Consider the following 16,358-nt stretch of genomic DNA (forward strand, 5'->3'; position numbering starts at 1 on the left):
ATATATATATATATATATATACATATATATATATATATATATATATATATATATATATATATATATACATATATATATATACATATACATATATATATATATATATATATATACATATATACATATATATATACATATATACATATATATATACATATATATATATATATATATATATATATATATATATATATATATATATATATATATATATATATATATAATGTGCATGTCCATAAACGCGTGTGCATTTAAAAAGGCAATATTTCAGCTTGTGTTTTGAACTGCTCTGTTAGGCTCGATTGGTCTAGACGTAAGCCAATCAAAAATGCATCCATAAACGCAAAAACATCATATCCGTGCTAGACTGGCGTGGAATTTATGACTCCAACTATGGCAATCTTATATTTACGTAGGCGACTTCCCTGACGTCCAGATACGTAACCTAATAAATATTAAAAGCGAACTACCGACGTCTGCTTTTCGCCCAATCAGGTAGGTCTACTGAGTTAATGTAGTGCAACGTCGTGAATATTCATGATCTAGTCTTTTACCGTAGTACTGCAAAGTAGAGGCGGATCCGAACCGGCGATGTTGGTGGGGCACGGATCACATCCCTCCCTTTCCCGTCTTTTGTAGTCAAGGAAGAAGAAAGATGGCGCCTACACATGTACTGAGATGCTGCCAGAGGGGTCTAGCTTGGATACCGGTGATATTTATTGCCTTAGTTGTGTGCTGGTCGTATTATGCATACGTGGTGGAGCTGTGTATATGTGAGTGTACTTTATTATTCATACCACAGGGGCATACGCCTACCGGAAGTCACTGTACTAAATGAATGATTTGTTTACATGAACTGGCGTATTGATTTCAAACTGGAAGCAAAACAAGGCTTATGGTTTTAATGTGGTTTTAGAGCATACATTGTGCGGTGTATCATTCGGTAGTGTTTCTAAGTTATTTGTTTAATTTACTGTTATTTTTAATGTAAATATACACCATTATCCAAGTATACATTTTCCCCAAGTGTTACAGTAGGGAACCCATAAATATACCACCCGTCCCTGTTTATCCAGTGTCCAGACATCAGAAACTAGATTGTTGATTCCTACTGAAATATAGCAAAACATTTTATTTTCAATATGGATAAGATGTTTATATAAATTTAAAAGCAGTTCAGAAATCCCTGACGCAGCGTCAAAGCCTCAAGTCTTCTGTCACATGTCCAAGTGAAGTTTGTCCACGTCTATATTCTATACCAATGTTCACAGAAGGAGACGTGTGATAAGGCCGATGTGCCATGAGTCACATCTGCTAAACATTTTCTTTCTCTTTCTGTTTTTATATTTTCTGCAGTTACTATTCCCAATAACGGTGAAAAATGTGAGTAAACCTTTTACACAAGAAATAATGTACAAATCATGATGTTTCATTTCTTTTAAATGTGTCTATGACCTGTTTCTGGTGCATTAACTTGTATAAATAAGTATACATATGAATTTATAAAAAATGAATGTAAAAATAAAATATGCATCTTAACCAGTCAGAATCAATTATTCCAAAGAGCCTTGTAAAAAAAATTCTTAAATTCATAACCATTCAGTGTACTTTAGAGTTGCAGATATTTGTATGTATGTTTATAAAGGTACAGAGTCACTTTGGCACAGTTGTCAGGGTGTTAGGGCTTCATTCAGCTTGTGCTGACTGTGTGCCCTCCACCACAGTCAAACTGCATTAGTAATCACAAAAGCCTTTATAGTGACTGATTTATATTCAGACTGTTTCTGGCAGGTTTCTCTGCAGGCTCATGAAGTCTTGTTGTTAATCACTGTATACTCTTTGTTCCTTTCAGGCATCTACCTGGTTGTGTTTCACCTTTCATTTATCATGTTTGTATGGTCGTACTGGAAAACCATATTTACAAGACCAGCAAACCCTTCCAAAGAGGTACACAATTTTAATCCGGCCATTATGAATAAATGCACAAAATGTTTATTTGTTTCCATGGAGAGAGTGCTGTTTATTTATAATTTTAACAAACTATTGTTGTTCAAATGAAATATGTTGCTGATTTGTCAAACACTGAGCTGACTGTATTGTATTGTGTCTTAGTTCTGTCTACCCAAATCTGAGAAGGAACAGTATGAGAAGGAACAGCGTCCAGAAACTCAACAGGAGATCCTAAAGAGAGTGGCCACCAGTCTTCCCCTCTACACCCGCACTGGGGCAGGAGGTTAGAGACTGACTTTACACCCTGAAACACATAGAATATTGAACAAAATATGACCAACTGGTTTGAACCTCACGGGCATGAATACTAGATTTAGCCAAACACAGGTTTACCCTACTTTGTCAACAGTGGTTCACTGGAACATTAGCGTATATGCCATTCTTCTTATGATGTAACGAGTACATCAGGTGTTATGGGAAGTGTTCCCGGTTCCGGCTGACCTAGTTAATGCAGCCTAACGATCATATAACTGATTTGAATAATAGAAATTGATAATGTTCTATGTGCATGCCATAGTAAAGAGATGTGTTTTTAGTCTAGATTTAAACTGACAGAGTGTGTCTGCTTCCCGAACAATGCTAGGAAGAATGTTCCAGAGTTTAGGTGCTAAATAGGAAAAGGATCGACCGCCTGCAGTTGATTTTGATAATCTAGATTATCAACTGGCCAGAATTGCTTTGTAAATAATAAGCAAGATTTTAAAATATATACAATGTTTAATAGGGAGCCAGCGTAGTGTTGACAGAACCAAGCTAATATGATCATACTTCCTAGTTTTAGTAAGAACTCTAGCTGCTGCGTTTTGGACTATTTGGAGTTTGTTTATTAAGCGAGCAGGGCAACCACCCAGTAGAGCATTACAATAATCTAGCCTTGAGCTCATGAACGCATGAACTAACTGTTCAGCATCCATTGAAAAGCATGTGCCGTAATTATATTTTTAAAATGGTGGAATGCGGTTTTACAGATGCTAGAAGCGTGGCTTTCAAATGAAAGATTAGTATCAAAGAGCACCCAGGTTCCTCACTGACGACGAGGGCTTGACAGAGCAGCCATGAAGTGTTAGACAGTATTCTAGGTTACTACTTATGGAGTTTGTGTAAGTTTCGTCAGGGCACAAAGAAATATTGAGCTGAGTATCGTCCGCATAACAATGAAAACTAATGCCTTGCTTCCTAATGATATCTCCCAGTGGTAGCATGTACACAGTGAAAAGCAACGGTCCTAGCACTGAGCCTTGCGGTACTCCATACTGAACTCATGATCGTTGTGACATCTCTTCATTTACTGCTACAAACTGATAATGGTCAGATAAGTATGATTTAAACCATGCCAATGCAATTCCACTAACAGCCAACATAATTTTCGAGTCTATTCAGAAGAATGTTGTGGTCGATAGTATCGAATGCAGCGCTAAGATCGAGTAAAACTAACAGAGATACAACCACGGTCGGATGATAAGAGCAAATCATTTGTAACTCTAATGAGAGCAGTCAGTCTAAATCCTGACTGGAAATTCTAATATATATATAATTTCTTTCCAAAAAAAAAGTAATTATGAAGACAAGGTTTTAGCTTTGCCGGTAGTTTAGGTGCAGCCAAGAAGATTACCACCCTTGTATGGAGTCCTGTATAAATCAGTATTTTTCATCTATCCATCCATCCATCCATCCATCCGTTGCTTGCTTTCTCGCTCACTCAAAGCCACTTTAAGACCATATGTGGCTCACTCTGGAGATCTAAAACCCCAAATCTTTTATGATTATTAATATCAACCTAATAATTGTTATTTATATTGTCTTTTAATTATTATTTTATTACCTATTTATTATTCTTTGTTTATTATTACTTTTAGTATTATTAATTTATTTTTACCTTTTGTTGCTCTCTGTTTCAACCTGGATTTGCCATTAAAAAAATATGAAATTTGGATTTTTTTTTTTCCTTTTCTTGTAGCTATCCGGTACTGTGACCGCTGCCAGGTCATCAAGCCAGACAGATGTCACCATTGTTCTGCGTGTGACATGTAAGTTACTGTAGGGTCTCATGGTCAGTTCTGATGGCATTTAGTTTAATTTCACTTTTAATTTTAATGTCATTTTAGTGACTTGACATACCATATATTTTTTGGGTGGCCTTCATTCTTTCTTCTAAATGCTTGTTCTTGTTATTCACAGGTGTGTACTAAAGATGGATCATCACTGTCCGTGGTAAGTGGAATACAGGCGGTTGGGATTCAAATGATTTTTTTTAGCTTATATCTCTCTTTCCCTCCATTATCCACAGGGTGAATAACTGTGTGGGTTTCTCCAACTACAAGTTCTTCATCCTGTTCCTGACCTACTCGCTTGTTTACTGCTTATTCATCGCAGCCTCTGTCCTCCAATACTTCATAAAGTTCTGGACCGTAAGTAGATCCCTCACCTTTCATCATACTCGTTCGTGTACCGTACTTCCTTGTATGTGAAAGTTTTCATTGTCATATTGTGTCATATGCAGGTCATCATGCATTATACCTGTGGATAGATACGTGATCCCAGCGGTTTCCTGTCTGAATTTCCTCCATGTGCTACATTGCTAGTCATACATCAGTTTATGTCTAATCTATAGGGTGACCAGAGTATTTTTTTCTCCAGGACAGTCCCATATTTCAGCTCTTATTTTTAGTGTCCTATAGAGATGTCACAATTATCAATGTAATCTTGAACCGCTTGGTACATCATTCACGGTTCAATACGTTTTGCATTTAATTAATTATTTCTATTTCTCTTCGTCTTAATATTTCTCTTAGTTTATTTTACCCTTTTTGAGTGTGCCTGTGAATCTACGTGCTGATATGACCAAATATCCAATCATATGCACTAAAGGTAGGGGGTGTTTAGCCGCATTTTAAAGCCTTGCCGGTTTCAACGAGAAATTTCATTCTCGTTTCACATGCGCTGAGGTGAGCATGCACGCCTGTCAAATACGTGTGATTACTTGACTAAGTAGTCTTACTGCGCTAATACTTTCAGATAAACAAGGTTAACATTTATAAACTCAGTCGCGTGTGTCTGTATATAGCCCCTTTCACACTGCGATTCCGGCAAATACACGGATAATGCGACCCGGCATTTGTTCCTGGGCCGCCAGATTTGGTCCATTCACACTGCCAGTGAAATTCCATAATATGTGCGCTTTCACACACAACCCGTAATGGTCCCGGATCGAGTTGACACGTGACATCCGGATGTGACGTATAATGGCGAGCGATCTCCGCTTCAGCGCGGATAGTAAGTGAAATGGACTGCATTTATATAGCGCTTTTATCCAAAGCGCTTTACATTTTTGCCTCACATTCACCCATTCATACACCGACGGCGATGTCAGCCATGTAAGGCGCCATCCAGGTGGAACCGGGGATTGAACCACCAACCTTCTGGTTTGTAGACAACCTACATGAACCAATGAGCCACTGCCGCCCACAAAAGAGCTCCGTGAGTAAGAAGCTCCGTGGTCTCGCGTTGTGTCCAGTTTGTGCACGTTTCTGCATGTTTAATTTTAGTTTCTTTTGTATACGAACACTCTCTGCGTTTAAAACGCAGACTAGCTCTTCTGGCACTGCAGGGTTGTATTATTGAAAAAACAAGCTCTAGGAGTCACACGATAACTACGTACACGTTGCGGCATTACTTTTGGCTTTTGTTCACACAGTGCTCATCCCGGATCGAACCCCGCAATGTTACAAGGTCCCCGACCTGGGTTCAATTTCGGGACGTGTTTGCTTTCACACAGAAGGCGACCCGGCAATGTTCCGGGAATATTGCGGGTCCGACGTGCAGTGTGAAAGGGGCTTATGAGATGCGAGCAGGTCTTAGCAGCGCAGCCTACTGATTGTGAACACTTGTCCTTAAAGGGACAGTTCAGACAACGCATAGTCCCGAATTTAGTTCTTGTTGCACCTGAATGGTCAAATACAGTCACGGTGGTCAAAATGGCCATCATGTGGAATATCTCACTTTAACACAGTAGATTATGACTTAAGTGAATGTAAACGGCCCGATGAACCCTGGGTATGTGTCGGTAAATTAGATCCTAGCATTCGGTCTTCAGGTGACAGCAGCCTAAAACACCTGTATCATTAATGTTAATCTATACTAATGTAATCCTATACTGTACCTCAAAAACTTTTATTTCATTTCTATCGTATTTGTCCTAGTGTATGCAATTGCTTTGGGGGGAGCTGTCCCATCCCATCCCCTATTCCACCCTGAGAAATCTGGTCACCCCACCAATCTACCATCCTTGTCTACTCATTCACCCTTTTACTACTGTTGTGCTGTCCTTTCCATTTCTGTCCATTCCTGTCTTTTCCATTTTATCTGCTTGTTTAACTTACACTACACAGTTCAAAAGTCACTACAATTATATATAAAAAATAAATCAATTACTTTTATTTAGCAAAGATGCATTAAATTAAACAAAAGTGATGCTTTAATTGTTACAAAAGATTTCAAATTAATGCTGTTCATTTGAACTTTATATTCATCGTAAAAAAAAAAACTTAAACATTGATAATAAGAAATGTTTCTTGAGCAGCAAATCAACATATTACAATGATTTCTGAAAGATCATGTGACTGAAGACTTGAGTAAAATTCTGCTTTGCCATCACAGGAATAAATTCCATTTTAAAATAGATTTAAAAAAGAACAGATATTTTAAATTGCAATAATATTTCATAGTATTACTGTATTCATGCATTGGTGAGCATAAGATACTTCTTTCAAAAATCTTTCTTTAAAAAATCCAAACTCTTGAACAGTAATAGTGTATATGTTTCCATAAGCACTTGTTTGCTGCTTTAAAGCCTTCTCGCCTGCGTCTCAGCTTTTGCTCTCCCGCTGTGCTCTTCCTGTGTCTAACAGTCTGTCTCTGTTTGCACTAAGCTTTGCCGGAGGAAATCGGCAGAGAATTGTCCAAAGGTAATCCCTCACAGTGTTTAGTAAACGTGTCGGTGTTAGCGCATTGTTACGTTGACTGTTTTTTGTCGTTTTAACCCTGTGACCCTAACGTACCCATCAGGAGTGTGTGGGTACGACATGTGCCCATGTCTTGCTTGTTGTTTATCTTTGTCTCACAGCTCTCCTTTCTCTCTCTCCCCCCCTCTCTCAGAGTGACCTGCCAGAGTCTCACGCCAAATTCCATGTCTTGTTTCTCTTTTTTGTGGCGGCCATGTTCTGCATCAGCATTCTTTCACTCTTCACTTACCACTTGTGGCTTGTGGGAAAAAACAGGTCCACCATAGGTAACACACCTGACCATACTCACTTCTCTGTATCTTTGTCTACATGTATTGTGTAGATAGATTCATGTTTCTAACAAAGCTTACATGCCTGTAGACAACTTGCTCACTATTGTTTCCATAGCAACAACAGTAGGCCTGCTGTGCACAAGCAAAAAGGTGTTCAGTTTTATTTTGGTAAACTGATCGTTCAAATCTCCATGTGTTGACCAAATCAGTCTTTGAAGCAATTTCCTGCTTGTTTTCCCATCAGCCTCTGTAATTTAGTTTGAAAACGCTTTAATGCACTCAGTCAGCTTCAGTCACAACAAGAGCTCAATGATTTGTCATGCATTTATTCTATGTTCAAAAGTTAGGATTCGTTAAGATTGTGTTTTTTTTTAAAGAAGTATCACCAAGGCTGCATTTATTTGATCAAAAATACAGTAAAAGTGGCAATATTGTGAAATATTGTTTAACAATTTAAAATAAAAGATTTCTATTTGAATATATTATAAAGTGTTATTTATTCCTGTTATGTCAAAGTTCAATTTTTAGCATAATTACTCCAGAACTCCTTCAGAAATCATTCTAATATGCTGATTTGGTTCTTATTATTTTATTGTTATCTTTAAAAACCAGTTGTTCTGTTTAATATTTTTGTGAAAACTGGAAGAAAAAAAGATTTGATTATATTGAAAGTTGTAATGTAAAGAAAACACCTTTTGTAATGTTTTACTGCCACTTTTGCCACTGATCAATTTAATGCATCCTTGATAAATAAAAGTAATCAATCTTACCGACTAAAAACTTTTAAACTGCATTTTAACCCTCTTCTGGATTGTTCTTTATGTTCAGAAGCGTTCAGAGCCCCAGTCTTCCGAAACGGCCCTGATAAAAGTGGATTTTCCTTGGGATTCAGCAAGAACATTGCTCAGGTGTTTGGGGACCAGAAGAAGTACTGGCTACTTCCTGTCTTTACCAGGTGACTTTGAATATTTGTATTAGTTCTACTTGCTAAGACAGTGTTGTATTCGATCGAGGTTAATTTTTTTATATAAATGCTGTTCAGTTTCTCGCACAAACCAATCGGTTTGTGTCTATATCTTCGATGCCCTGGGGGAAAGCAGATAAACATAACATTTTCATGTTTGGGTGAACTATCCCTTTAAGCTTTGTTGACTAGTTGCTGGTCATGGGCGCAACAGGATAAGAAATCTTTGAAGTCCAAGAGCACTCCACAATATGTTACATGTAAAGCCAAATTTTTTACTTCTATGTCGAGTGTATGCTGTAGCTAGGTCATAATCTGTGTATAGCCTGACATGAACCTCTCCAAAAATTTGCGTGCCTTCTTAACAAATTACACATCACTATGAATGATCACGTCATAAATGATAGGGAAACCCGCACAGCAATGATCAACTTCTCCTCTATTTTGCTTGGAAACTAATTTGGTCAGAACCAAAGTGTACAGGCCTGCGTTCTGTGGATTTCTCTCAAGCGGAGCACTTCTCTATTTCAATTGGTTGCCGCTGTACCACGTCATAGCTCATTACCATAAAGTTGAGCTGATTTCAACTCTCCTCAACAGCCAAATCGTCTAAGACGTGCCGCGCCACTCTCGCCGAAGCTCGCCGCCGGCTCCCATTGAAAATGAATGACTTCCGGCCACCTTGACGCTCTCGCCACCGCCGGTGTAAACGCACAGTCAGGGTTTATCATGCTTCCTCTGCTTGTGTAATTACATGTCAATGCGGACAACGATGCAAAAGTAAATGAAAATCGACAGTAGCCCCTGGTGTAGAGGCTACGGCACAGTTCAGACGCAGTATAAATATAAATAATCAGGTCGCATAAAGTTAATCGTCATTCGCTAACTAACTAAAGCACTGCTGCATTGTAATGCACACACATACAAGTAACTCGCAGATCACGTGCAAATCGTCCGCGCATAGAAACATTCAGTAGCGCAGAAAAATGTAATGTCAACACTAGTCTGTGATTTATTAATAAAATAGCTTAGAAACTAAGAAAGTTCTAGCATATATTTCTTAGTAACTAAATGGCTTCACTTTAAGTATAGTGACGCTACCAGGTAAAATTTATTTGACATTCATAAAATTAGATTAGATAGAATTAGATAAAGCAAGTATAAAAAGATTCATTTAAATATTGTTTTTTCTGCTATAGTCAAGGAGATGGACTTTCTTTTCCTACACGGTTGGTGACTGTTGATCCTGAGCAGCCCATTGAATGTCCCCAGCCTGGCGGGTTGGATAAATGGTGAGGTGGCGTTTCATCTCATCTCTCACCATTGAGTAGCAGTGTTTGTGGAAAACCAGCCAAAAAGAGACGAATAGCAGTAACTCTGTGTGGTTTATTCCCACAGTGCTGTAGAAGGATCGGCTGAGCAAACCAGCCCTCTCAGTGAATCCCAAAACCGTTTGCTAGGCAACGATTACCACAGTGAAGGAGATCACAAAGAGCCAGACATCCTAAAGTCCGGTACGTTTCGTATTTTGCTCCATTCTAGCAGACCTAAGTGGAATAATTTTTGAGAATAACCAGACATTTTATATATAGGAAGACATACACTCCGATTACTTGGGAGAAAGTGCAACACCCAATATGGTGACTAAGCCCCACCTTCTAAATGAAAGAGCCAATCGTTGAGTAGTAAAGGCTTAGAATCACCACAGTTGCAGTTAGAAGCTCCGGTTGCTAAAGAAACTGGCAGTGATCTGAGACGCATTTAGGACTACACATCCTGCACTATCATGCCTGAGAGCTGTTTCAAAGATGACCGCCATATGAAATGGCTTTTCTTAAAAGGACTTTGGTATAACCTTCATCTTGCCTTTCAGATGAAAGTGAGGCCATCACTATCTCCATTGAGAGCGAGTCATAGCCAGGTAAGGTAATATCACACTAAGTATTGTTTGAATATGTAATATATGCAGTATACAAGTTTAGTGTCAAGGCCCATTCAAACCAAAGACAGTAACTGTATCGATAAAGATAAATAAATAAAAAATTGAAATATAAAAGTCCACAAAGAACTATAACGATAATGGCACAGAGAAATAATATCATTGGGATCCCTTTCAGAGCATTTTTATTTAGCTGATGAATAATTAAAAAGCATTGACAGCCAATCAGAATCCGTTTAAGAGCTTCAACCTTTAAAGGTGCACTGTGTACATTTTAGCAGCATCTAGCGGTGAGGTCGCGAATTGCAACAGCTCACCCCTATATTTCGAAACACAGAGAAACTACACTGGCCAACACAGGACAAAAACGTTTTCATCTGAGACAGCAGAGAGTAGCTAGCGCTCTGTAGAGCAGTTTGTCCATTTAGGGCTACTGTAGAAACAGGGACCTGCAGTGTATGTAGATATAATTGGCTCATTCTAAGGTAATAAAAATACAATGATTAATTATGTAAGGTTTTTACACCTCTGAAAACATAGTGGTGTATATTATATTGCATTTCTGTCAATAGATCCTCACTAATATTACACACTGCACCTTTAAAACAACAGATAACAAAACTGCAATGCATTCTTAGAATTAACCGAATGTTATTGTCCGCTGGTGTGGATGCTAATATAGTAGTCGTTATAGTTAACTTTATAGTTATTGTTCTTGGTGTGAATGGGCCTTCAGTAAGATTTTTTGTAAAGAAATTAATACTTTTGTTCAACAAGGATGCATCAAATTGATCAAAATGAACATTCAATATTTATAATTGTATTCAACTTTCTATTGATAAGAAAATTCAGAACAAAAATGTATCACAGTTTAGGCAAAATTTAGGGCTGTGCGATATTGAAGAAAAATGCGATATGCAACATCATATTGCTATTAGTGTGTAAAATCTATTTAAAAAGTATTTAAAATCTGAGTGAGATATTATTTATGTGTTACACAGTCTTTCTGGGAAAATAAAGCAACGCTACAACTTCTGAAAGTGACCAGCAGCGTTTTAGCAAAAATGTATTTCATAAATCTGACAATATAATTTTAACATCAATGTAAACAAACAAAAAATGTAATGCAAATATTTAAATACCATAAACTCTTTGCTTGACTTTGGTAATATATAGTTATATCTACCTAAAACTGAACATCAACAACATCCAGGTAAACAAAGATTCCTGAACTATAGGGGTGGAAGATTATTTTGGTTATTTTAATTTATCTTTGTCAATATAATAAGAACTAAAAACAGTAGTCTTCACATGAATTAAATATACACTGATGATAAAGCTACAAAGGTTATTCAGCCAAGAGTACTGAGTGATTTTCTCTTGTTCTTCTGTTGTTTGGTATCTTTCCTCAACTGATATCATTCAGTTAAAGCATAACCTACTGTTTTTACATGATTATTCGTCAAGACAGCCGTTTTGACATAACTCTGTGTGTTGACAGTTTTGTGTGAGTAACAAGAAACGAAACAGAACTGAAGGGATCACACACTTTCAGAGAGGCGGCTTGTGCGCACATTTTGGTGTGTGTGTGTCAGACAGCGCGAGACTGCAAGGAGTTGTTTTTCACAAGTTATTGTCTTTAATAACTCTTTTTAACATCAAGAAAGTCACATAAGTAACAGTCGTGTGCCCAGTCTATTCTCTGCTATACACGTCCGCCAAAAATGTATACTTTTCACAAAGTTGAAGTAGCCTATTTAAATCATTCAGATATTGTGTGCCATTGCGATATGCATATTGCGATTTTGTACGTTTGCGATATTTCGATATATTGCACAGCCCTAGCAAAAATATTAATCAATACAACTGTTTTCAACCTTGTTAATAAGAATGCTTGAGCAGCAAATCAGGATATTAGAATGGTTTCTGAAAGATCATGTGACTGAAGACTGGAGTAATGATGCTGAAAATCCAGCCTTGCCATCACACGAATAAATTATATATCCATAAATTAATATATTTGAAAATATATTACAACAGAAAAGGGTTTTACTGTATTTTTGATCAAATAAATGTAGCCTTGGTGAGCATGCGTTAAGACCTTTCTGATGTCATTTCCTTTCCTAGGACTGAAGCTGGTGAGGGGTGAGTCCTCATTGGTCTCGTGCCTTTGACTCCCAGTACTGTTGAGGAGAATCACAGCCATCTAAGCTGATGCCTTAAACAGCTCCTGAACATTTTCCATTCCCCCTCGCTTACAGAGCATCCCAAATCTGTGCTGTACATGACGTCTATAAAATGACTCCCAGTCCCCGTTCAGCTACAATAGCTGCACTCTTTTAACAGAGATTTGCACGCATGTCTTCTCACATCCATCGTTTTTTGCACAACAAACAGTTTTGTTGCTCAGGCCTGCACAGACCCCACAAGACATGCAGATTTTACTTGCATGTCAATTGATACTGGCGATACAACTTCCCCAAGTTTACCAGGAAACGCAGCACATCTGGTACCAACTGCTATTTACGTGAGGGGAAATAATATATTTTTCTGGATCTGTGCCAAGCGAATGGACATCTGGAAATCCTGCGTGCCACAGAATGTCGCCGGTTTCAGAGTAAATGGGCATGGTCATTCTATCTTTTTTTGGAATATTATACTTTTTTTGTTGTTTTTTTTACTTCATTGACATTCTTCTAAGATATAAACACACGTGTTCACAAAGTGCAACAGAGTGTGACCAGGCAGAGGATGCCTGCAAAAGACCCTTGTGTATTCTTAAGCTGCTCCACTTGTATGGTGACTTATTTTGTTGTCAGTCTTGAGATGATTCTGGTGTGAAATGTTGTGCACACTTTACGTATGCCAAATAAAGGGCTTAATACCAGAGCTCTGAACTCTATAGGAGTGTTTACAAAATGTCAGTAATACCTCTCTGCTCTTGCAGTGTAGCCAGTGTCGCTTTGGAAACCAAAAGGAAAATCTTAATAGGTTCCTCCTGCAGTATCAGAACTGGCCAGCAGGCGGCATTTAGGTCTATGGTCTTTGGTATTGTATCACCGGTTTAATTTTTTCTTCTTAATCCCCTCCCTTATATTTTATACATATGCATTGTGAATAGCTCTTATTTAGAATCAGAATGCTTTTTTTTTTAGCCTCTTTGGCAAAGTGGTAAAAGTTTTCTTTTTGTGTATTTATATTTGTCGCAAGTTGGCATTTGTTTCAGCGTGGAATAATAATTGTGCCCGTCAGCTGTGACTGTAGCGTGAGCTAACGTGGAACTGATGTGTGGAAATCCAGATGTGTTTTTATGTATCGCAGTGGTTGCTTCATTTGTGTTCTGACGTAGGCTATCTAAAGAAATGATAAATCAAGACATTCGTGCAAACACGTATTTAGAGTGCCACTGTTCTGTGGTTTTTGTTGTAAATGAGGGTGAAACGAGTATTAAACCAATGAAAAGAGACCAAATATCTCCATACAGAATAACAATGCAATCAGTCATGAATGTAGATACAGGGATGGTGTTCATTTATACGCCCCAACGGCATTTAAGGAAAAACGTACCGTCTCAAATCTAACCATGAATGGCTTTTAAGTATTACCAGATGAGAGCTTTTGGTTTTTTAAGAGACCTTTGATGGAAAAATCATATGTTTGTCATCACTTTTACCATCAGTGACAACACATGGAAGACTGCTGTTTGTTACAAAGATTGCAACTAGTAATGTTTTATGTGAAATGGTGTAGCTGTTTTGTGGTGTTAAAGAATGCATATAGAATGGTTTAGAGATTGAGATTGTCTTTCAAACAGCTTTCTTTTAGGTATGAATTACACAGCCTTGATGAAATAAAAAAAAGCTATTTTTTTATTTAATTTTTTGTATGGTGTATCTCAGTTCTGTTTTAAAGCAAGGCCCCATTTTTTCTTATTTACTGCAACAACAAAAAAGAGTTGTCTTTCATTACATTTTATATACTATATCAATTAGTAAAAAGGTAAACATGAAGCCATAATGAAATTAATATAGAATATTTGTTGGTGTCTTTGTACCATTTTCTTTGTTTCTGTTAAATCAGATCAAAACATTAAGGCATGCATGACAAACACAGCTACATATTTGATCTACTTATGTGAAAGTATGGATTATGTTTTAAAATGCATATGGTGCAGATAATGTAAAAAGAAAAACATATTTTTTAATTTTAACATGGATATTTTGTGATCAAGTACATGCTTATATGTAACAAGTACCAATAAATGTCAGTTTTAAAAACAAAACAAACAAAAAAAACTTGTGTTTCTACAATATTTATACTCTGTACATGTTTGAAATATGGCATCCAGAAATCTCTCTAATATAGTGAAACCTGTTGAACACTGACTAGTGAGCTGGACCTCACTAGTTAAAAAAAATCAGCCAAATCATGGTTATATATAAATAGTGTTTTGCACAGCGGTTTATGTAAGTTATGTTTGGGAGGTGTGAATCTGGTTGAGCCAAAGAAAATGTCATTAATCTGATAGAAAAATCAATGGAAGTCAATGAGATGTCTTCATTAATATAGTCAAATGTACATGTACATGTACAGATATCTTTGTAAGGACCGGTTTTGAGTTTTAGACCATCTGAGCGAGGACAAAGAGAGTAAACTGAGGATATTTTGGCCAGTCCTTACTTTCTGAGGACCGTTTAAAAGGATAAGGGTAGGTTTATGGTAATGATTCAGGTTAGGGTAAGAAGGGAGAGATTGCATTATGCCAATGCATGTCCTCACAAAGATAGATGTATATTTTTACATCTATCTTTCTGTTTGCAGGTTTCAAGGGCTGTTCTTTACCCTGAACTTTGTCCAGCTCATTAGCACCGAGGCCATTCAACCCTTGCAAATCACAAGTTCAGCATGCTAAACATATTCTCACACTCCTTTTGAGTTTAATAATCTTTGTAAAAAATGTGTACCTGTATTGTCAGTCTGTGAACTTTGGTCTGATCTTGTAATGTAAACCCTCCCAGTTACTGTTTATGCTTGGAAAAAAAAAAGTTTTGGGTTTCGATTGCATAAAGTGAGACTGTCTGTCTGCCAGTCCATCTATTATCAGAACTGATTATGTACAGTATTTTATTTTTTATTTTATACAACCAAGTTCTTCAGCAGTGTGACTCTTTGAGGTTTTCTGTCATTCCTTTTCTATCAGTAGTGATATAAAACTCCTCTGAAGCCTGTCGTGTGAGTGAGTCTGACACTATTGCGCAAGCGCAGTGCAGTCGAATGAAAGCGTCATTGGGCGACCGCTTGAGCAAGTGCTGGGATTCCTCTACATACAAAGTGCAAAACCAGCCTGAATTCTCCTCAGTTTATTAGTTTCACGCATGCTGAAACTAAAGTGTGGCGAGCATTGGGTTTGTACGGATTACAAACGGTGACTAAAGATGGAAATGTCAAATTACACACTTTTTGATCCGAGATGCAGACAAGATGCTCCGTTCACTATCGATGTTATTAGACGTAAGTATCTTTAAATTGTTACTTTTCCTAAAAGTTGCTCCCTGATGTTTTTTTCCCCCGTAAAACGGAATGTGTTTTAGGACAGCTGGCAAACAATGTAGCTTTCACTCGATATTTTTTTGGTGTTAAATGTAGATAGACGTAATACAAACGTTGCCATGGTATATAACAATTCCTTTTAGTAAATTGTATTATCCACCATTCTCAAAAATAGTAATTGATCAAAAAGACAGCTTCTAGAAGCTTTTAGGGTTTTTAAGGAGATCCCATTATTTTTGTTATTATAAATATATAAATATGCTATTTTGTTAACACTAGCTAATATATGGTATTTTGCATATACAGGCTAACTCCACACTGGCATGAATTGTCATATTTTTATATTTTACCTAGACCTGGGATATTTTATTTTATTTTTGACAATTCTAAACAATTCTGATTTGAATTAAATTAGATTGCATCAAATCTTCCGTGATCTTAAAACGTTGTACCCTATAATCAAACATGCAGACTGGAATATTATTTTTAATGTAATCTGAATTTTGAATTCAGTTTGACTCTTGATATCTACTACACCCATAGTTATTGAGAAAAAAATCATTGATTGATAAACAGATGCCATGTGGTGTTTTTAAATGGTA

General features: G+C 37.1%; 2 protein-coding genes across 3 annotated transcripts in view; both read left to right on the forward strand.

Moving 5' to 3' along the window:
- The first annotated feature begins 329 nt into the window (after positions 1-329).
- On the forward strand, positions 330-13,095 carry zdhhc20b (zinc finger DHHC-type palmitoyltransferase 20b). Of its 2 annotated transcripts, XM_067434923.1 has the most exons (14): positions 330-773; positions 1,357-1,383; positions 1,853-1,947; positions 2,113-2,233; positions 3,968-4,037; positions 4,189-4,221; positions 4,298-4,418; positions 6,939-6,974; positions 7,165-7,297; positions 8,132-8,258; positions 9,467-9,559; positions 9,666-9,781; positions 10,141-10,188; positions 12,334-13,095. In XM_067434923.1, exons 1-13 carry the CDS (start codon positions 656-658, stop codon positions 10,182-10,184), a joined length of 1,134 nt encoding a protein of 377 aa, XP_067291024.1. In that variant the 5' UTR covers positions 330-655; the 3' UTR covers positions 10,185-10,188; positions 12,334-13,095. The 2 variants fall into 2 exon arrangements, with proteins under 2 accessions (XP_067291024.1, XP_067291025.1); XM_067434924.1 differs by lacking the exon at positions 6,939-6,974 and having other exon boundaries at positions 333-773.
- A 2,403-nt stretch (positions 13,096-15,498) lies between these two features.
- The window catches only part of slc51a (solute carrier family 51 member A), a 9,896-nt gene continuing 9,036 nt past the window's right edge, over positions 15,499-16,358 (forward strand). The window contains exon 1 of the mRNA XM_067435005.1: positions 15,499-15,717. Within this exon, the coding sequence (XP_067291106.1) occupies positions 15,642-15,717 (76 nt within the window). The 5' untranslated portion in view covers positions 15,499-15,641. The remainder of the gene's footprint in view (positions 15,718-16,358) is intronic.

Source organism: Pseudorasbora parva, chromosome 24 (genome assembly GCF_024679245.1).
Source record: "Pseudorasbora parva isolate DD20220531a chromosome 24, ASM2467924v1, whole genome shotgun sequence".
Lineage (NCBI taxonomy): Eukaryota > Metazoa > Chordata > Actinopteri > Cypriniformes > Gobionidae > Pseudorasbora > Pseudorasbora parva.